The sequence below is a fragment of the Delphinus delphis genome, chromosome 7 (genome assembly GCF_949987515.2).
Source record: "Delphinus delphis chromosome 7, mDelDel1.2, whole genome shotgun sequence".
NCBI classification, from domain to species: Eukaryota; Metazoa; Chordata; class Mammalia; order Artiodactyla; family Delphinidae; genus Delphinus; species Delphinus delphis.
In genome coordinates, this window is record NC_082689.1 from 102,167,656 (window position 1) to 102,190,513 (window position 22,858).

Sequence of the window (22,858 nt, forward strand, 5' to 3'; positions counted from 1 at the left end):
TCAGGTACCACCGGCTGATCCCACCAAATAGTGGGACCCACCCTTCCAGAACAGTCACTGCACCAAATGGACACAGAACCCATACAGTTGGTCACAGAAAATTTCAGAATCAACAGTAAGCACACCATGAAGAATTATCAAACGTTTGAAGAAAGATATAACCATAAAAAATGTTTCAATTCAACAAATGAATTCTGATCTGAAGGAATAGTTTATAGATCAAGAAAAACTTCAGACACAGTTAATGCCCTCAGAGAGGCAGGAGAGGATCCTGCATATTAAAAACAGAATTAACCTCTCACGTACAAAATCAAAGCTGTGATTGCTGAAATTGAAAGCGCACAGGCTAGAACCTGGGGGCCTCCACTAACGCAGGGGCCTGCGGCAGCCCCCATCCCCTGGCCACACGTCAGGGCTCCCATCTGTCCTCTACCTTCCGTGCTCTGCTTCACTTTTCCTAAGTTTACTGGGAAGGCAGATCTTCCCTGTTTTCCAGTGCTACTAGGTTATCCTGCAAGGCAGGTTTTGCTGAAAAGGTAAAACCTGGGCACACTGGCATGAAAGGGCTCAGAGTGCTCATTCTGCCCAGTCCTTGCCTTGAACAGATGAGAAGACTGAGGCCCAAAGGCAAAGCTCATTACTGATTCAGGTTCACAGTGTTCAGGATTCTGACCAAATCTGTCTTCTCTATAAGCTGTTCAGCACTAGGTTTTGGAGAGCCTCCCGTTTTTCTAGATGGGAATTAGTTTGACTGCCCTCCTGGACAGCAAGCTCGCTAAGAGGTCAGTGGTGCCGGACTGTTAGCAGTGGAATCTGAACGGCCCCTCTGCTTTAGTTTCTCCAGCTGCAGAACAGGGATATCAACAGTGTGTTGCCAGGGTTGTTATGAAGATTCAATGACTAATACAAATGATGTGCCCAGAGCACACCCAGCACACTGTAATGTTAGCTGTTACTATTATGTGAGGACAGGAAGACTATCTCCTACTATTGACTTAACTCATACCTTCCACCTTTCTAGCACATGTACAGGGTTCAAAAAATATTTGATTTAGTGTTTAATACCAAAAGTGACTTGATAACCATTCTGGATTTATATCCTAAGACAGTTAAGTGTTTAGGGAAATTGATATCAAGATGTTTTGCCTTTAATCTCTTCCAGATTGTTATAGAAAGATGGATCCATGACTTGGCAAACTTCAAGCCAGGGACTGTGTAGCATGAAAAGTAGGACAGCTGCAGGGGTTCCACCTCAGGAGTTTGCCATCTAATCCAGAAGGAATGGAGTCACAGAATAGTGTAAAGAAAGCTGATGGGTCCAAATGCAACACAGGCATCTTTAGAAAGAATTTTTAAAACATTCCTCTAATTGTCATCTTGCGTCTGCCCTTTTCAAACATTCTGACAATAACTGAAGCCACCAGTCCAGGTCAGAATTACAAAGCTTTGTCAGGTTTACAGCAAAGCAGTGAACTAAGTGCTGCATACTGCTAGAGAAGTGACAATTTTAAATGGGCAAATTTCATGCGAAATTTAAAAAAAAAAAGAAAGGGACTGCCTTGGCTTCAGAGATGCCTTTGAAGGCCAGTCCCGCTTCCACATGGTCCAGAAAGCACTAGGTGGGGCCCTCGCAGCGAGGCCCTTGTAAAGTACAGCTGTAGCCCGAGCACGAAAATCACAATGGGGAGAGCTCTTCAGACCTGGGTGAGGATTCGCTTTCCGTGGAAAGAGGGACAGAAGTAAAAAGAACTAAATGCCTCGCATGACAGAGCTAGTACCACAAATGTTTGTTTTCCTCGCCTGGCTTCTGAGGCAGTCGCCAGTGGGAGGTAAGTATGCTGTGATGCTGACGGAGGACCGCACGGTCGCCATCTGGGTCAGGACACGGACCACAGGGTCAAACAGACCCACAGTCCCTCTTCCATTCCGCCTAGGAGATCACCGGCAATTGTGAACAACGAATTATACCCTCTGTAGTCGTGTCATCTCACAAAAAGAAACCTCCTCTCTCTCACGGAATCCAGTGTTCTGGAGCAGAGGCCCTTTGCCGTGAATGACCCACCGTGTTCTTCAACGTGGCCGCCCTGCCTGTCAGGCCCACTGTCCTCAGGAAGCTTCCCGGACCCTTGCAGCCCACGGCGACCCCTCCCACCCAGACTCTGATGGTTTAGAACACGGCAGTGTGGGTAAACTGATGGCTCGAGTCATGCGCTACCATGTGATTGTCCTTTGTCCCCAGATGGACCTGAGCCCTGAGAAGGGGATGGTGACCCCTCCACACGGACTGATGATGCAGGCATCCCATCAGTGGTGCAGGTCAAACGATTACCAACAAGACCCATGGAGGAAGGAAACCTGCTCACCTCTGTCAGTGTTTTCTTTTTTTCCTCATATCTGGCTTGTAGGTCGGTACGACTTGCCTGCAGCTGTAAACGAAAGATAAAAGACATCTGTTCTCATTTGAGCCTCACAATGGCACAGATCTGGGAGGTATCCACATTTCACAGATGAGAAAATGGAAGCTCAGAAAGATTTAAACTAAACAAATATGGACGTTTTTGACTCAATTAGCACCAACTACATGTCAGGTGATATACTAGGTTTTCTGCGTAAATCCTAACAGTGAATCCTTACTACATTCAATGGACGAAGACATTATCCTTATTTAACATAGGAGGAAATAAAGACTCAGAGGGGTTAAGTTACTTTACTAAAGTTTCGTAGCTGATAACTGATAAGGACTGAGTTCAAATTCAGGTCTGACTTCTTTGTATGGCTACAATCACTTCAGTTAACAAACAGAGAGATGGAAGGAGGAGTAAAAGAAGGAGAAGGAATAAAGAACATGGTCCATGTATCCTGTTCACAGGATACAAACTGCATTGCTGCCCTCAAGAATCTAGCATAGAATTTGACTGGATGGCAAACAATGCCAGATAGAAGAAAGGATTCAGGACTTCAACATGAGGAGAAAGAAAATGAACTACCTTTACCGCTCCAAGTTATACAATCGTAAACTTACATCTCAAAAATGTCATTTCCCTTTTCCTTACAAAAAAGGTATATCTTGTGCTGTCTATGAACTTTTAGATATCTGAAAACATTCCATTCAAAGCTCAAAGCGTTTGTACATTTCTACTTTTGAAAAGGGGATGTGGTAGAAAACCACAGTTAGACTCATCAGACACTTTGGTTGTTACCTGTGTACAAATTAACAATGAGAAATTGTATTTTGTATCTCAATGATTATTTCAAAATAACTCAGCCCATTAAAAAAAAAAAATTATTTATTTATTGGCTGTGCCGTGTGGCTTGTGAGATCTTAGTTCCCCGAACCAGGAATTGAACCCGGGCCCCAGCAGTGAGAGCATGGAGTCCTAACCATTGGACCACCAAGGAATTCCCAACTCAGCCCATCTTTGAACCTGTAAGCAACCTATTAAGAATTATGTCACCTTCAAAAATCATTACTCTTGGGCTTCCCTGGTGGCGCGGTGGTTGGGAGTCCGCCTGCCGATGCAGGGGACACGGGTTCGTGCCCTGGTCTGGGAGGATCCCACATGCCACGGAGCGGCTGGGCCCGTGAGCCATGGCCGCTGAGCCTGCGCGTCCAGAGCCTGTGCTCCTCAATGGGAGAGGCCACAGCAGTGAGAGGCCTGCGTAACGCAAAAAAAAAAAAAAAAAAAATCATTACTCTTAAACTGTGCTTCTAGTTACCAGTCTCCACAACTGATGAATTTCCAGGCAGCCCTCTCAGGAAGTCACCTCAAGCAGAGGGCAGGAGAGAGAGAGGAGGGAAGCAGGGGGCTCTGGCTTCTTGCTTTTCAAAGTGTGCCAGCTGTGCAATGAGGACTGTTATTAACCTGTCTGTGTCACTAGTAGATGAGGGCATTTCTGGAGAAAGTTTGTTTTTCTCTTGAAATCCTAATGACTTAACTCTTGAAGCACCAGGAAGAGTTCCTGCTATTTTCGTACCTGCTTCACCCACCTTCCTGCCCCCCTCTCTCCCCTGCACCCACCCACCCATCTGACATTTACCCAAGGCTCTGCTCAGATGAGGTGTGCAGTGGAAGGCAAAGAGCACGGCACAGTCCTTTCTCTCAAGGAGCCGAACCAGTAAACTGGGGATTAAAGTATGAGAAGAGCTGGGCCAGAGACGGGCCCCGGGGAGGCCAAGGAAAGAGTCCGCTTGCTCATCAAGGAAAGAGTCACCGACAAAGACACACGGGCGCTGGATCCTGACAGGGAAGACACCTCTTCTCTTTAACTAATCACAGATCTGCCCAGCTTTTCTCTAACAGGGGCTGTCCCAATAGCTTAGCTAAGTTTTTGTCTTGCTGGAGTCCTCCGTGATTCTCCCATCTCCATCTTCTTCTTCATCATTAACCCCGAGACTTACCCCCCAAACTTCAGCTGCTGGTTAACACTTCTTTCTGGATTCCTCTTTCTTCAACCTCAGGTTTCTTGTCCGCTATCTACTAGCTGCCTTCCTGCTCTCTGCCTCTGGCAGCATATTCCCCTACTGGACCATGTTCTTTATTCCTCCTCCTTCTTTTACTCCTCCTCCCATCTCTCTGTTGGGCTAAGGCTCTCTCCGTGGTTCTCAACACCAAGGCCGCAGGAGAATCCTGGTCACTTTCTACCCTCATGGCCTTGTAGGAGAGGTTCTTGGATTTAAAGAGTTTGGATTTTCTCTTATACTATTGGTAGAAGTATCAATTAGTAAAACAATTGGTGAATAATTTGACAGTTTCTAGAAAAACTGAAAATGCATATTTTTTTGATCCAGGAATTCCACTTCTTAAAATCCGTTTTACAGAAATATTTACATATTTGCACAAAGATGACTGTACAAAGACGTGCATGGTAGCATAAGTTTACAACTGGGAAAAAATCCCTGGGGAAGAAACCTCATAAATAGAGGACAGGTGAAATAAACTACAGTACATATACACTGTGTATATAACTACGTTCTTTCATCAGAAAGAATGAGGTAGATCTATAGGTTCCAGTCTTGGTTCCACTGCTAATAAGCTGTGTGACCACAGGCAAAACTGCTTCACTTCTGTGTCTCAGGTTCTTCATTTGTAAAATGAGGGTAATAATAGTACCTCCTTCACAAGGATGTTGTGTGAACTGAATGAGTTAATTTTTTAAATAATTAATTAATTTTTGGCTACGGTGGACCTTTGTTTCTGTGCACGGGCTTTCTCTAGTTGTGGTGAGAGGGGCTACTCTTTGTTGCTGTGCACGGGCTTCTCATTGCGGTGGTTTCTCTTGCTGCGGAGCACAGGCTCTAGGCATGCAGCCTTCAGTAGTTGCGGTGCGCGGGCTCAGTAGTTGTGGCCTTAGGGCTCTAGAGCACAGGCTCAGCAGTTGTGGCGCACGGGCTTAGTTGCTCCGCGGCATGTGGGATCTTCCCGGACCAGGGCTCGAACCTGTGTCCCCCTGCACTGGCAGGTGGATCCTTAACCACTGTGCCACCAGGGAAGTCCCTGAATGAGTTAATTTTGAAAAGCACTTTGTAATTACTCTAAAAGAAAGTCCTTATTAGACATTACTATTACTGACAGAGAGATATCTGTGATAAAATAAGTGAAAAACAAACTCAATTTTTATAACCAGACAACCCCCTCTCCCCAGGTGAATGAGCATATGTAAGAGCTTGCAAAGCCTAGGAAACAGCGGGTTGCTCTAGGGAATGGGACTGGTTGAGAGTACAAGGGGATTCCCATTTTTAACTTCATACAGTTCTATACTATTTTGTTTATTTACAGTGAGCTTGTATTATCCCTATAATTTAAATTTAATGAGCTGAAGCATTTAAATTTATAAAGACAGAAAAAAATGATGTATTTGTCTAGAGTATGTCCCCTCATCACTACCTTCAGACCCCTGAGAGCAGAGATCGTAACTTGTTCTTCTTTCACCACCATGGCCTAGTTCAGTGCCCAGCACAGCGGTGCTCAGCTAACCTTTGTGAATTAATAAATGCTCTTCTTGCCCTGTGATCTTCTAGAACAGAGGTTGGCAAATATTCTCTATAAAGTGCCAGACAGTAAATACTTCAGGCTCTGTAGGTCTCAATTCTGCCACTGGAGCTTGAAAACAGCCACGAAACATATGTAAACAAATGAGTGTGCATGTATTCCAAATAAAACTATTTACAGAAACAGGTGGCGGCTGGACTGCCCTAGGGCCTGCGAGTGTCGACCCCTATTCTAGAATCTCCTTTGACCATTCTGACATGGAGATCTTAACGCCTTCCCCAGTGTCTCTCTTCTTGAAGAATGGTTTTATTTTACTTGAATAAAATTATGAAAAGAAAACACTAACCTCTTCCAGTTGTTTGGTCTTCTGCAGAATCTGCTTGTTCAAGGAAATGACTTTATGATGATGTAGTTGGGAGGTTCCTAATTTTTCTGGACTTTCTTCAGCTGATAGCTCAGACTGCTGTGGGAAACAGATGGAAGACCCAAAGGATTTAATTAGCCCGCCCCAGTGCATTAAGACAGCCCTGTCCCTGCTCAGTCTGGGCAGAACACCACTGGGCAGCCGGTCACAACCAAGCCAGTGGGGCCCCGGGGTCCAGTGCAAACCCAATTCAGAGAAGAAGATTTTGACCCAATGACCAAAAGCCCGATCAAGAGCGTCTACGTTCCTGGCAGAGTGAACAGCATGCGCAGAAGCACAGGGATATGTAACTGCGGTTAGGTTGATATCACATAAGCAATAGGTTCTCATCAAAGGGTCTCAAATAGAGGAATAACATGGTCATCTTAGTATCTTCATTAAGACCATTCTGCAGTTATTAAGAATGGTGAATTGATTCACTTTCATCAAAGTATTATAAATATACGGTTAAAAAGTTTAACCATTCGGAAGCACTTACAATGAAAAGAAACAGTCTCTCTCTCACCTTCTTCTCCCCATCCATGGGCCCATTTCTCAATTCTATTCCTCTGGTGTTCACGGAGGATAGATTTGAGAGAGGCGAGAGTTGCTGAGAGAGGTCAGGAGGAAGGTCCTGAAATTGTGTAAATGGTGAGGGGATGGAGAAGAAGGGCTGGACAGGACGTAGAGATTGTCAGGATGGTAAGTGAGCAAGGGAGAGATCTCTGGTTGGAGTGATAAGGTGAACGTCTCAACGTTACCAAGAAACCGTGCAAAGAAGGGGGCAGCTTGGTGCAGATACTGAAAACAAACCCTTGCCTCAAGACCCCAGAGAGGGAAGTCCCAGGAACAAGAAACAAGAAGTTTGACCCTATTCCAATAGGCATCTTTAAAACACTTCTTGGGTGATCACAGAATAGACAGCTTCACTGACCAGCCAATGAACACCCATTATAACCACATTGCCTTCTTTACTGGAAGTACCCCAGTTCCAAGCTAATCTCTGATTTTTAAGCCCAAGCACAACGAAACTGTACGAATATCTGATTTTCCCTGCATGTTTTAACAGTGATCACGAGTTTCAAAGTTTTGGAAGATTTACCTCTGGTGGAAAGAGACAGAAAAGCGAGAAGGAGAAGAAACTGGATGGTACAGTCACCACTTATCTTGGTTAAGGATTTCCCTGAATAAGTCAGAGGCACTATTAATAGAGGATAAGTTTTTTGCTGCTTAATGACTCTGGAGGTGGGAGTCAACCAGCAGGATATGGCTGCATAAAATGGCAGGAAACATCATTTTCTATCTTGTGAGCTGCTAGGCCATAAAGGAGAACTAGACATTACAAAACAGCTAGCTTTGAAACCTGGGATCTGTGGAAAATGTCAACTAACACATTCCAGCTTATCTGAATTTCTTCAAATCGGAGTTAACTTTTAAAATGCAATTAACTTTGGGCACATCAAGATATTTACAACCTGTAGTCAAGGGAAGGAGAACTGTTCCTGTTCTCCTGTTCCATAAAAAAAGGGGGAAAAGGAAAGAGCACTCCCTCTTGATTTTCAGATCACTTGTCAGAAACATAATTATAATTGACTAATTATATCTCCTCCACTTTGACTACATCATCCTGAACTATGTTACCAATTTGGCCACTTTTGTCTGTTATATATTTAGTAGCTTTCTTCTTATAGTTCATTTCAGATTTGGGTTTTAACATCCAGCTTAGATTCCTTGATACTGATTTCCAAAATGTCACTGGCATATCCTCAGAGCATTCTGCTTTACTAGCAGAATTACATAAACCCTCCATCTCATGATTTATTGATGTCTGAAATGGAATTAATTCCCCAATCATAGGAACTACCCCATGTGGTATGTCTCTATGTTTGATGTCAGGATTATCTTGAGTGCCCTGACCTCCTCTGGCTGTCTCTCTGGCTTTGGATCAGGTCAAGCTGTGGGCAGGCAGGCTCCAGGGGATCCACGTCTCGGTCACCTCCCAGGGAGACTTCCTCTGGTCTGTGGGGGTGAGGGGTGGGCACATACTCATTCAGTGCTGTCCTGCACCTTTGGCAGGAGTTGGATGATGTCTCCAACTCTTAGCATGCCTTCCTGCTGAGAAACTGCTTTTATGGCCAAGGTCCCAAAAGAATGAAAACTGCATTTCCCACCCAGCTTCCACACCCTCTTATCAGTGTACCTGTCAACACGCACAGCTTTGTTTAAGACTATGACCTTTGACTTCACTTCCAAGAACCCTTCTTGCAGGAAAACCAGTAGCTAGCTTGCAACCTGGAAAGAGGACTTCCAGTCTAGCTGGCTATTCCTCCCCGCTGCCCCTGCCTCTCTCTCAATTTAAATTTTTAGCCACATGGTCCCTTAAGATCCTTTCAGGGGGTCTTTGAGGTCAAAATCCTTTTCATAATGATACTAGGATATGATTTTTTTCACTCATTCTCTCATGATTGTACAGTGAAATTTTCCACCTGTTATATGACATGTGACGGTATCACTGCTCTGATGTTAATATGTAATGCATTTATCATTGTTATTTGTAAATGAATTAATATGTAAGTTTTTAGGACCTCCTCAGTGATTTTTAAGGGTTCTTATAGGGTCCTGAAACTAAAAATTTTGAGAACCATTACTTTAAGGGGCTGGCTCTCTTGGGAATCTACTCACTGACTGGGGCAGCCTCATTAACCCTGACTCCAGCCAATGCAGTGGGCCCACCCACGAAACTGAGAGGGGAAGCGCTTTCTGATTCCACCCTCACTAGACAGCTGCTTCAACCAACCAGAGAGAAAATACTTGTAGTGCACCGAAAGGATGCTCAAGTCTCCATACACACTTACTATTACATCTCTGTTATGACAGTGTATGTCCCAAGCAAACATGGGCTTTCAAAATCCCTTCTCTTGCTGCTAGGTGGCAATTCTCACTGCTCTGTGCAGTCCCTTAAACTTGCATCTGCAAAGCATTAATGTACACGTCAGGTTATTAAGTGCCATTTCCACATCTGACATTTCTCCAGTGCAATTAAAATGAATAATATGCACATAAACAGGCCCACAGTACATATAAATTTGTGAATTCCTCCATGTGCCTGAGTCCAGAGATGGTGCTACGCAAACTGCTTTATTTAACGGGAAGTTATTTTTGTAACAGAAAAAAATCATTTATTCCAGAGCTGCACTGAAGAGAGTTCTTAACCTAGTCAACGGGAAGCTGATTGCTCTATAGTTCAAACACACTTTTTATTAAGTCATTGAAATTTTTCATTTCTTTCAAATACCCTCCTCAAAGCCAAAAGAACTAGACCAATGAAGGCAGAAACAGGTCTTTGAAACAGTATGCCTCATCTGACATTGTGTCCACTGACAGTCACAGTGGGAAGAAAACTAAAGATCACCAAGTTGGATCTTAAAGGATGAAACAAAGTTGGACAGATGGGGAAAGGAGAACGGGCTTTACAGAAAATCCTTGACAGAAAAAAATTAAGTCCCTGGGGTGTATTAACTGATTTTTACTTGAAAAGCCCAACATCTCTCAAAGAATGCTAACCATCTATAAATATTGCATTGTGTTTACATTAGAGCAGGGGCTAAAGTGCCAATCTAATTTTGTTCAACAATTTCAGATTAAGAACGTGCTTTCAGAACCACAGGGTGGATTAAGATGACTTCTAGTGCAGATTCAATGTTTTCTAATAATTGACAGATGTGTGCAATTTCTATTCTTAGGGGAACCAGATATAAATGTCACTCGATAATATTAGTCCAGTTCAAAATAGTAAATTCCTAAGAGAAACAAAAAAATGATTACTTTAGCTAAAACTATATACTTTCATAATGAAATAGACCCAAAAGGTTATCTACATATCAACCTTCCTAATACAGGAATCTTTCCTATGTCATCCCTCTCCCATTCCCCCACTAAAATGTGGCTACTAAGCTGTCAATAATAAAAGACCCTTATCTCATGAGGGTGCCACAAGTTCTCCAGACTGAATAGATGAACTTCAGTTTCTGGACCTTGACAAACCCTCCCACTGAAAACAAGTAAACAGACAATATAAAATATTTATTTTTTTAATCTTAAAAAAAAATCTATGCACTAGCAAGAATGTAAGAAATCCTAAAAGGCCAAAAAGTTAGTAAAAGTGGGAATCCAAGAGGTAGGTGTACCCATGGAGGCTGGCTTTTTTCTTGAGAGTGTTTGCCAAAACCAGTTGATCTCAGGCTTTGATTTTTATAATTCAACAACTGCTTTGCATAATCCTTGACACAGATGTAGGAGGAAAAGAAAAAATCTGCCATGAGGTTCTGTGACAACAGATTGGCCCTCGTGCAGTTCTATAATCTAAATGTATACACTACCTGGATGGTCCAAAAAACCTACAAGCCAAGACTATGTGTACAGTGGGCCTGAGCTGGGGTGTGCCCAAACGCGTGTAGGAGCAAAAGACAATCCTCTCTGGAAGAACAGAGCTTCAACTCCAGGTCTCAAAGAACTTCTACAGATAAATTTCCAAGCAGTATGAACGGACAGTCAAAAATCAAAAGCACACACGAAGTCAAAGCATCATGAGAAAAAGCTGGCAGAAACGAACAGCAGAAATGGACCTGCAAACTCGCACACACATACCCGCTCCTCCCGGAAGCCACAGAGACAAACTGCAATCACTCTTGTGTAACGGTCCAACTTTTCTAACAAAGAAGCATCCACCGCTCTGCTTTCTCTCCTTTTCATAATAAGATGTCAGCTCCTTTCACCATCTTGGCTATCCCCTGGACAGACCGTAGCTCATAACCCTTTTCGAGCATTCCCAATGGAATCTGAGTACTGCAGACAGGATGGGATCATTCACTTTCCCTGATCTACACTCTGCTCCCATTAACGAAACCAGATACGTAAATGTGCTTTTCAGTATTCTTGACTCTCACTAACGAAGTCCCATGAATTTCAAAGACCCATATTCACGTAAACTTGCTGGGTCTAATGCACAGTTCTGGGTCCCAAGGTGACCAATACAGTCTATCTGCCCAGAATGCAGCTAAGATTTAGGAGGTGTGAACAAAATCCAAAACCTCCCACTTTTACCCATGAACTAATGTCAGGTCGGACGGCATCCTCATCAAATCCTGAACTGGTATGACTGATTTTTCTAAAATAAAATAGTTCACTCGTACCTTCCTTAAAAAATGAATTTATTTGTTTGGGCTTAACATTTCAGTCTAAGATATTTCTGAATGTGGATTCTATTCTCCAATCTATTAGCCACCTTTTCTAGTCTAGCTTTAAATGATGTTTAAATTTGACGAAGCTAATTCCTATGTCTTTATCCAAATTGATAAAGACCCTGAAAGGTATAGGTTATGCTGTGTGACTTGAGACAATCCCACCAGGTCAACAACTCGTTAGCTTGTATCATTCTCTTCGCTGTTAGTTTCTGTGTTACGTAACTCAGAATTTGGGAAATCTTGGAGCAGTCTGGAGACACAAACATATTAGCATATTCTCTCTAGATATACAGGGTTCCTTCATCTCCAAATTCTGATCGTTTTAAATCTCTCTCCCCATCTTCCTTTGTTTCAGCAGCTAACCTTTACTGGGGCACAGTGTTAGGCACTGGAAACGTGGAAAAAGACACAGAGCTCACGGTCTAGTCAGGTGACACCCGCTCACCCATAAAGGTGCTATACCCACCACATTCTCCCCAAGCCTTCATCGTGACAAAGCAAGAGAGAGTTCTGAAAGCTCTCCTCGTTCCTCCTTCTTCCTCCCTTCCTTTTCTCCTCCCTTCAACAAATGTTTATGAAAACCCCATTACGTTAGGCACGGGGCATGTACAATGCTCCCAGCCCTGGCTGACAGCACACATTCTAGTCCTGGGAGACAGAGACAAATGAAATAGTGCCTTGTGAGCAGTGCTACGAAGGAGACGACACGGAGCTGACCCACACATCAGAGAAAAGCCTTAGGAAGGAGAGGCACCCGCAACTACGGGCGAGCGTTATTATGTGCCAGGCGACAGGAACACAGAGATGAAAGATGAAATCTTGGCCCTCCAGAAGTTTACAGAGCTGGAATATGACCTGTCTAACACCTGTGACCTTAAGTGAAAAAGTGGAGCCTAGAAGGAAGGGGCTTAAAAATCCTCTCCGACCTCGCCACCCCACCGCCCCCCGAATCCCAACCTGGGTTTTTCTATCTGCGAGAGGGCACCTCCTCCCCTGTACTGCCCTTCTTCCCCAACCCTACGTGCTAATGCTGCTAGAAGAAGAGTTTTTCGGGTGGGGTTAGGTGATGAGATTAGAATCATTCATACCTGAGCTTATTAGAAATCACACCGGTTCCAGCTCAGCTCAGGAAAGATTCTCTAATGAAAGTCAGGGTCTCCTAGCTCCTAAGCACCCCATGACCTTCTGATGCAGGCAAGGTCCCTGTGCTGGACAGGAAAGTTTCCAAAACCTATTGAGAAAAAGAATTTCCTCCACAAATAAGTCCCCTGATGACCCCAAATGCATCTCACCTTAAAATAAGATCAAGATGTTGACAGTCTTCTGTCAACAGAAGGCTAGGATATTCCACTCCGGAGAGCTGGATGAGAATATTTTAATGTGGCATTTTCCAGTGATATGAAAAGCCACTCACATACCCCAAACAGAAAATCCCACAGTTTTTAGTAGCTTAGGCGTGACTGTGTGTGAGTGCTTGGGCTGCGTCAGTGTTTTACTTATTTCTGTGGTTAGTTCCCAACGTGACCTGGCTTCTTCACTCCACTCAGCCCCACTGGGCAGTCAGACAGCGGGAGAGTCTAAAGAGGCTTGGCCACTGCAAAGCCTGGGAGGCAGACACTAAAGATGGCCAAGGAGGCCATCCCTGCTGCCCCCTGAGGACACTCCACCCTGCCACAGAGACAGGTTTCAAAGTCAGACAGTCCTGTATGCAAACCTGGAACTTATTAGCTACATGGTAGTACACAAGCTACTTAACGCCTCTGATGACCATCCCATCTACAAAACAGATATAATATCACATGCTTACGTACTAAGCAGCAACACTGCCAGGCGCTTGGTGAGGCTCCGAGGTTACAGAGGAGAAGAGTAAAGTGTGGTCCACGCACACATAAACAGGTAGCTTCAATTGCACACAAGCAAGTATCAACATATGGATGGAGGAAGGCAGAGGGTTATAAGCAAGGAGGCAGCATGCTCTTTTGAAAATTAAATGAGATAGTGGTACAAAAAGTACCTGGAAAGGAGATCGATCAAAATGGTGGAGTAGAAGTGGAACTCACCCCTCCCATGAACACATCCAAAACACACCTACAGGCGGAACAGTTCTCACCGAAAACTAACCGGAAAATGGCAGAAAGACTCCTGTACAACCAAGGCTGTAAGAAAGATCCACACGGAATCGGGCGGGAAGGGAAGAAAAGCAATCGGGTCAGGTCCCCTGGGAAGGGATCAGAGGAAAAGGGAGATCACATGGGCGGAGATCCACCCTGGGGAGTGAGCAGTTCAAGCCGCATGTTGGGCTCCCCGTTCCCGGGGTCCAGCACCAGGAAGATGAGCCCCTCAAGCTGACTGGAGCACCAGTGGGATGGACAAACAGGAGGGCTGTGGGAAGCCTGGACTCCGCTCGAGAGAAGCATGTCTGCGGTGGCTTGCTCTCAGGGCAGGGTGGAGGGCAGACGGAGGACTGCTCCAGTGGCTCCTCGTTTCCCACCCTGGCATGTGCCCCAGCCTGAGGCAAGTGAACACCCTAGCCCGGCTTACTTCACATCGCAGCTCCACGGTGGACTGGGGAGAGAGCTCGGCCACTGCTGGCACTCGCTCAGCCAGTGCATCAGAAGCAGCCCTGCTCTCTGACGGCACCTGGACTCCACAGTCCACACCCCGAGAGAGACTGAGAGCCCACATGGGACCCATCTGCCCTGTGGCATGGCTCCACAACAGGGCAGGGAAGGCAGGGGCTGGGGGCAGGGGCTGGCTGTGAGGGACAAAGAAGACGTGGCCCCGAGGTTGCGTCTGAGCGGGATGGGAGCAGCCACTGCGGTGCTTGCACAGGCGGCAGAGGGAGGCAGCCCTGACCTCTGTCTGTGGCTGGGTCACCACAGCCCGTGCCCCATCATGAGCCGAGAGCCCACACGGGTCCCGTCTTGCTCCAGCACTGCTCCCCCTTCTGGGGAAAGGGTCCCAGTGCTGAGAAAGGGGAGAGCATACACTTAGAGGGAACAGAGCCGGCTTGGAGCCAAACCTCAGGGCTTCTGCTACAGCAGCTGGGGATCTGCCCCTGCCCCTGCCCCTGATAGGGCAGTAATGGCCACAGAGCAGAGGGGAAGCCTGAGCTCACAGCTGGCTCCAGCTTTAGCCCCTCCATCTACAGCCTCACCTTCTACCAAGGTGAGAGCTGCCAGCACACCCTGAGGAAAGATGTGACTTGCTTTGAGGTCAAATCCAGCTCTCCCACCAAAGGCAGGAGGCAGATGTAGTCTGTACAGGGACACTCCCACATAAGGACACCCTTCAGGACTGTAACAGATAACTACTGTTTCACGTAAGTTCATAGAGGCAGAGAAAGTTAAGCAAAATGAGAAGGCAGAGGAACTGGTCTCAACTGAAAGAGCAAGAGAAACCCCTGAAAAAATAAATAATGAAAGAGAAGTAAACAAATTACCAGATAAAGAATTCAAAGCATTAATAATAAAAATGCTAACTGAATTAGCGGAAAGAATAGATGAACACAGTGAGAATTTTAACAAGGAAATAGAAAATATAAAAAAGAACCAGTCAGAAGTGAAAAATACAGTAACAAATGAAAAACACTATAAGGAATTAATAGCAGACTAAGTGATACAGAAGGACGCATAAGTGATCTGGAAGATAGAATTATGGAAGTCACCCACTTGGAAGAGCAAAAAGAAAAAAACAAATATGAAAAAATGAGAACAGTTCAAAAGATCTCTGAGATAACACCAGGCATTACCAACATTCACACTGTAGGGGTCCCAGTAGGAGAAGGGAGCCAAAAATATATTTGATGAAATTATGGTTGAAAAATTCCCAAACTTGAAGAAGGAAACAGATATTAAGGTATAGGAAGCACAGAGGGTCCCAACCAAGATGAACTCAATCAGACCCATGCCAAGACATATCATAATTAAAATGGCAAAAGGTAAAAACAAAGAGAGAATTCTAAAGGCAGCAAGAGAAAAACAGAGGCCTATACAAGGCTATCAGCTGATTTTTCTGCAGAAACTTTGCAGGATAGAGGGAGTGGCAGGATATACTCAAAATGCTGAGAGGGAAAAACCTGCAACCCAGGATACTCTACCCAGCAAGTTTATCATTTAGAATTGAAGGAGAAATAAAGAACTTCTCAGATAAGCAAAAACTAAGAAAGTTCATCAATGCTAAACCTACCCTAAATGAAATGTTAAAGGGTCTTCTCTAAGTGGAAAAGAAAAGGCTATATAACAAGAAGTAAGAATCTATAGAAAAGGAAAAATCCAACTAGGAAAGGCCTCAGTGAGGGCTGAGGATCAACCACTTAAGTAAGCTAGTACAAAGATTAAAGACAAAAAACTGCAAAAGCAACTCTGACTACAATAAATGGTGAAGGGATAGACCTGAAGCTGTAAAATGTGACATCAAAACCACAAAACATGGGGGAGGGGAGCAAAAAAATGCAGATCTTTTAGAATGTGTTTGGACTTAAACGACTGACTATCAGTCTACCACAAGTATCAACAGATACAGTTATAAGCCGAGATACATGAACCCCATGGTAACCACACATCAAAAACCAGCAATAGATGCACAAAAACTAGAAGGAAACACAAACGTACTACTAAAGAACCACAAGAGAAGAATCAAGAAGAAGAAGAAATGAACAGAGAAGAACTATAACAACAATAGGAAAACAAGTAATAAAACAGAAATAAGTACATACCTATCAATAATTAATTTAAATATCCATGGACTAAATGTTCCAATCAAAAGACACAGGGTAGACGACTGGATTAAAAAAAAAATGACCCATTTATATACTGTTTTCAAGAGACTCACTTCAGAGCTAAAGACATATACAGACTGAAACTGACGGGATGGAAAAAGATATTTTATGCAAATGGAAATGACAAGAAAGTAGGTGTAACAATACTCGTATCAGACAAAATAGACTTTAAAACAAAGTCTATAACAAAAGACAAAGAAGGGCACTATATAATGATCAAGGGGTCAATCCAAGGAGAGGACATTTTACTTGTTACCATATATGCATGCACCCAATACAGGAGCACCTAAAAGTATAAAGCAAACATTAACAGACATAAATGAAGAAATTGACAATAATACAATAATAGTAGGGGACTTTAGCACCCTACTTACATCAATGGACAGATCACCCATAAGGCAACAGTGGTCTTAAATGATACAATCGACCAGTTGGATTTAATAGATATCTACAGGACACTCCATTTCAAAACAGCAGAATACATGTTCTTTTCAAGTACAACAACTTTAAGAGGACAGAAATTATATCAAGCATTTTTTCCCCAACCATAACAGTATGAAACTAGAAATCAATTACAGTAAGAAAAATAGGAAAAGCACAAATACGTGGAGACTAAACAACATGCTACTAAAAAACCAATAATAAAATCAAAGAGAAAATCAGAAAATACCTCAAGACAAATGAAAATGGAAACACAACTTTAAAAAATCTATGGGATGCAGCAAAAGCAGCTCTAAAAGGGAAGTTTATAGTGATACAGGCCTTCTAGAAGAAACAAGAAAAACCTCAAATAAACAACCTAACCTAACATCTAACGGAATTAGAGAAAGAAGAACAAAGTCTAAAGTCAGCAGAAGGAAGGAAATAGTAAAGATAAGAGAGGAAACAGAGACCAAAAGAACAATGGAAAAAAATTCATGAACCTAACAGCTGTCTTTTTTTTTTGAAAAGATAAATAAAATTATAAAGTCTTAGCCAGGTTCACCAAGAAGAAAAAAAGAAAGAGGACCCAAATAAACAAAACAAGAAATGAAAGAGAAGAAATAACAAATGATGCCACAGACATACAAAAATCATAAGAGAATGCTATGAACAGTTCTATGCCAACAAATTGGAAAACTCAGAAGAAACAGACAAGTTACTAGAAACATATAGCCTGCCAAAACTGAGTCAAGAATAAACAGATAATTTGACAGATTACTAGATGTGAAACAGAATAAAAAAAAAAACTCCCTGCAAAGAAAAGTCCAGGACCAGATGGCTTCACTGGGAAATTCTACCAAACATACAAAGAACTTATACGTATCCTTCCCAAACTATTCTGAAAAACTCCCAAATTCATTCTATGAGGCCATCATTACCTGGATACCAAAACCAGACAAAGACACTACAAAAGAAGAAAATTACAAGCCAATATCTTTGATAAATGTAGATGCAAAAATCCTCAGTGAAACACTACGAAACTGAATCCAACAACACATACAAAGAATCATACACCATGCTCAAGTGGGATTTATTCCAGGATTTCAAGGGTGGTCCAATATTTGCAAATCAGTCAATGTTATAGACCACAGTAACAAAAGGAAAGATAAAAATCACATGATCATAGATGCAGAGAAAGCATTTGACAAAATTCAACATCCATTCATGATTAAAACTCTCAAAGTGGGTATAAAGGGAATATATCTCAACATAATAAAGGCCATTTACGATAAACCCACAGCTAACATCATACTCAATGGGAAAAAGCTGAAAGCCTTTCCCCTAAAATCAGGAACAAGAGAAGAATGACTGCTCTTACCACTTCTATTTAACATAGTATTGGAAGTCCTAACCACAGCAATCAGACAAGAAACGAAGGAAGAAAGGAAGAAAGAAAGAAAGAAAGACATCCAATTGGAAGGGAAGATGTAAAACCGTTACTATTTGCAGATCACATGGCACTATATAAAGAAAATCCTAAAGTCTCCACAAAAAAAAACTATTAGAAGTAATAAATGAATTCAGTAAGGTTGAAGGATACAAGATTAATACACTGAAATCTGTTGCATTTCTATATACTTATAATGAACTATCAGAAAGAGAAAGTTAAAAACAAAATCTCATTTAAAATTGTGTCAAAAAAAAATACCTAGGAATAAACTTAACCAAGGAGGTGAAAGAACTATATTCTGAAAATTATAAAACACTGATAAAGGAAACTGAAGATAATTCAAAGATATGGAAAGATATCCTGTGCTCTTGGATTGGAAGAATTAATATTATTAAAATGGCCATACTACCCAAAGCAATCTACAGATTTAATGAAATCCCTGTCAAAATACCCATGACACTTTCCACAGAACTAGAACAAATAATCCGAAAATTTATATGGAACCATAAAAGACTCCAAATTGCCAAAACACTCTTGAGAAAAATGAACAAAGCTGGAGGTATCATGCTCCCTAACTTCAGACTATGCTACAAAGCTACAGAAATCAAAAACAGCATGGTTCTGGCACAAAAACAGACACGTAGATCAATGCAACAGAATAGAAAGCCCAGAAATAAAGCCACACACCCATGATCAATTCATCTACGACAAAGAAGGCAAGAATATACAATGGAGAAAAGACAGTCTCTTCAACAAGTGATGCTGGGAAAACTGGACAGCTACATGTAAAAGAATGAGATTAGAACATTTCCCAACACCATATGCAAAAACAAACTCGAAATGAATTAAAGACCTAAATGTAAGACCTGAAACCATGAAACTCCTGGAAGAGACAATAGGCAGGACACTCTGACATAAATTGTAGCCATATTTTTTTGGATCTGTCTCCTAAGGCAAAAAAATAAATAAAAGCAAAAATAAACAAATGGGACCTAATTACACTTAAAAGCTTTTGCATAGCAAAGGAAACCACTGACAAAATGAAAAGACAACTGTTGGAGTGGAAGAAAATATTTGCAAATGATATTACCGATAAGGGGTTAGTATTCAAAATACATAAACAGCTCATACAACTCAATATCAAAAAAACAAACAACCCAATTAAAAAGTGGGCAGAAGATTTGAACAGACATTTTCCAAAGAAGACGTACAGATGGCTAACAGGCAAACGAAAAGATGTTCAACATCGCTAATTATTAGAGAAATGCAAATCAAAACCACAATGAGCTATCACACATCTGTCAGAATGGCTATCATCAAAAAGTCTACAAATAACACATTTCAGTTAGGATGTGGAGAAAAGGGAACCCTTGTACACTACTGATGGGAATGTAAATTGATACAGCCACTATGGAAAACAGCATGGAGGTTCCTCAAAAGCCTAAAAATAGAACTACCATATAATCCAGTAATTCCACTCATAGGTATATATCAAAAAAACCCAAAAATGCTAATTCAAAAAGATACATGCACCCCAATGTTCACAGCAGCATTATTTATACAATAGCCAAGATGTGGAAGCAACCCGAGTGTCCATAAACAGATGAAGATGTGGTGTATACACACACACACACACACACACACACACACACACATAAAATAAAATTCTGCCATCTGCAAAAACGTGGATGGACCTAGAGAGTATTATGCTCAGTGAAATAAGACAGAAAGACAAATACTGTATGTTATCACTTATATATAGAATCTATAAAAAAACAAATGCACAGATATAGAAAACAAACTGGTGGTTACCAGTAGGGAGAGGGGTTGGGGGAGGGACAAGATAGGGGTATGGGATTAAGAGATACAAAATACTATGTATAAGATAAATAAGCAACAAGGATACATTGTAGAGCACAGGGAAATACAGCCATTATTTTGTAATAACTTTAAACAGAGTATAGTCTATAAAATACTGAATCACTATGCTGTACACCCAAAAGTAATGTAATGTTGTAAATCAACTATACTTTAATAAAATTTTCTTTTTTTAAAGTACCTGGCACTGAGAAGGCACTCAGGGTAGATTCTTCTGATTCCCCAAGACAGATCTGTGCCTCTAGATGTACAAAATGTTTTCAGATCCTGTCTCAGGGAGATGTTGACCAAGAATGATGTAGTCGCAGATGAGTCAAAATGGTGTACAGTTGGTTAACATGTGGCATTGAGGAGAGTCCCTTCCTGCCTTTCTAGGCACCCTGCACCTTCCCTGGCCCAGCCTTGCCTGGCTCAGCTTCCTTTCCTTCCTTCTGCGATAGTACAGTGGAAGTATTTGGGGGACAGTCAAGCTTTTAGTTTTCTGCAAATCACAGTACTAGATTCTTCTTCCCTGCAAAAATGAATGCTACGATGCAGTGAGCATGTTGGACAGTAACACCACGAAGCACAGTGGTGCCTCACCAAGTACGTTCTGGGAAGAGTGTCATCCTCTGGAAACAAAGGGAGATGGTGCTCCCTGGCCAGAGCCTGCTGACACTCATGAATTGTATATCTGGAAGCTTATTCACATTCCTCTTCCCTGCTTTACAGGAACCATATTAAACTGAGTTATGTATCTCAGGGACTTGCTCTGAGAAACATGGATTACGTACCATGTTACACTGTTGTAAGAACCTGTGAACTTTACAAATGAAAGAGAAGCCTGCACATGTTTTTTACTTCACTTTTATTTCTCAGTGCCTGTCGACTTTCCAACCACTCGCACCAGGCAGGCTGTTTGATTCATTCCCTACTCACAAAATCACTTTCACACTTTCATCCTCCCCAAATCATTGCGTCCCTTTTCTTCACTAAGCAAAAAATCCATCCTGATCTCAGCCTAATTTGGGTTTCTTTCAAGTGCCACCAAAGGCTTTCCTCCTGAGCATTCCTCAATCCATCTCTACTTTCAAGGGTTTCATTACCGAGGCCAGGAAGGTAGGGGCATGGATTTTTAGATGGATTGCCAGTGCCCTGTTTCAGCCCGATGTATGGCAGTAAGATTAAAGAGAAAAACAAATACGCTGTGGTGGGCAGCTCTAACAGAGCCCCACAGTCTCTGCAAACGCGGTGGGATGCATGTAACTGCATGTACATAATTATGTCACATAAAACTGTAATGTCTGTCTTGTGGGGAGGTGCTTCCTTTGCTGGCTTTGATGAAATAAGTGATGTTGGTGAGGCCCACCTGGCAAGGAACGGAGGGCAGCCTCCAGCTGACTGCCAGAACTGCTGACCTCAGCCAACGGGTGTCAAGGAACTGAATGCTGCCAACAACCATGTGAACTTGAAAGTGGATCCTTCTCCAGTCAAGCCTCAGATGAGACCGCAGGCCAGGTCAGCACCTTCACTGTAATCTTGTAAGAGTCTGAAACAAAGGACCCTGCTACACTGTGCCAACCACCGACCCACAGAAAGTGCAATAATAAACTATGCTATTTTAGGCCACCGCATTTATGTAATATCCCTGTGTAGCAAGACATAACTAAATTCAGAGAAAGAGAAAAGCAGCCCCTGACATCTGAGAGCTAATCTGGTACTCTCAGCAAGGCCTTGATGTTGCTGGGAGCTGGCCTGCACTCATACTAGACTTTGGTGTTAAATATAAATAATTCCAGAGAACAGCAACATCAGACACGCACAAGCATCGACCACTCTGTAATCATGTTTGTTCATGAACATTGTTCTAATCCCCTAAATGATCAAACATCCCCCTATACCAGCTAACATGGGCATACAGCTTCAACCTTGATTCACTGCCCTTGTCTCATAGATTTCTTTAGATACTATTCACTGAATTGCCCCTCCTTAAGGCATACAGCACAGAGCAAAGCTCTACTTTCTTGAAGCTTCCCCCAAATCCCCTAAAACAAGTCTGAATCCCGTAAGTCTTTTCTGATGCCTCCTTACTGAGATGCTGCATCATTCCCCATTGGTGTGTGGTCTCCCTCACTACAACCAGCAATAAACCCAACTTGTTCAACTATGGGTATGTTCCTAGTGGTCTTTGGCTGGAGGATACTGACAAGACTATAGCAAACAAATAAAGCAAATAACAAAAACACAAAAGCAAACATGATTTTACCATGGAACTTGAATAAAAATAGAAGTTTAAACCGATAAAGCAAGAAAATACATAGTTTAAATTAGATCTAAAATACAAAGATATAACAAAGTATCTCCAAATGAGTATAAAGAAATTATTTGATAAATGATATGAAGTGGATAGGAGCAGGAAAACTAGGATGAATGTACACTTAGACTAAATAAAAATGAACTCTACATAGGTTAAAGGATTAAACATAATAAAAAATGAGCTGAAATGTAATGAATTACTTTATCAGATCCATGTGAAAGCTATTCTGAAGACTGGAAACATGGAAAATGTTTAGAATTTGATGTGACCAAAAAAAAAAAAAAAGCAAATTGTACAAGTGCAAATAAAGTCTACCATTAGGTGCCTGGCTGTAACGTGCCAGGAACTGTTTTAGGCATGTTGTTCACATTTCATTTAATCTTCACAACGCCGTG

General features: G+C 42.3%; 1 protein-coding gene across 1 annotated transcript in view; it reads right to left on the minus strand.

Annotated features, from left to right (window-relative positions):
• CCDC93 (coiled-coil domain containing 93) overlaps positions 1 to 22,858 on the minus strand; it is an 87,361-nt gene that overhangs the window by 23,015 nt on the left and 41,488 nt on the right. The window contains exons 12-13 of the mRNA XM_060016927.1: positions 6,337 to 6,453; positions 2,364 to 2,426 (exon numbers count right to left, since the gene is read on the minus strand). Coding sequence (XP_059872910.1) covers positions 2,364 to 2,426; positions 6,337 to 6,453 — 180 coding nt within the window. The remainder of the gene's footprint in view (positions 1 to 2,363; positions 2,427 to 6,336; positions 6,454 to 22,858) is intronic.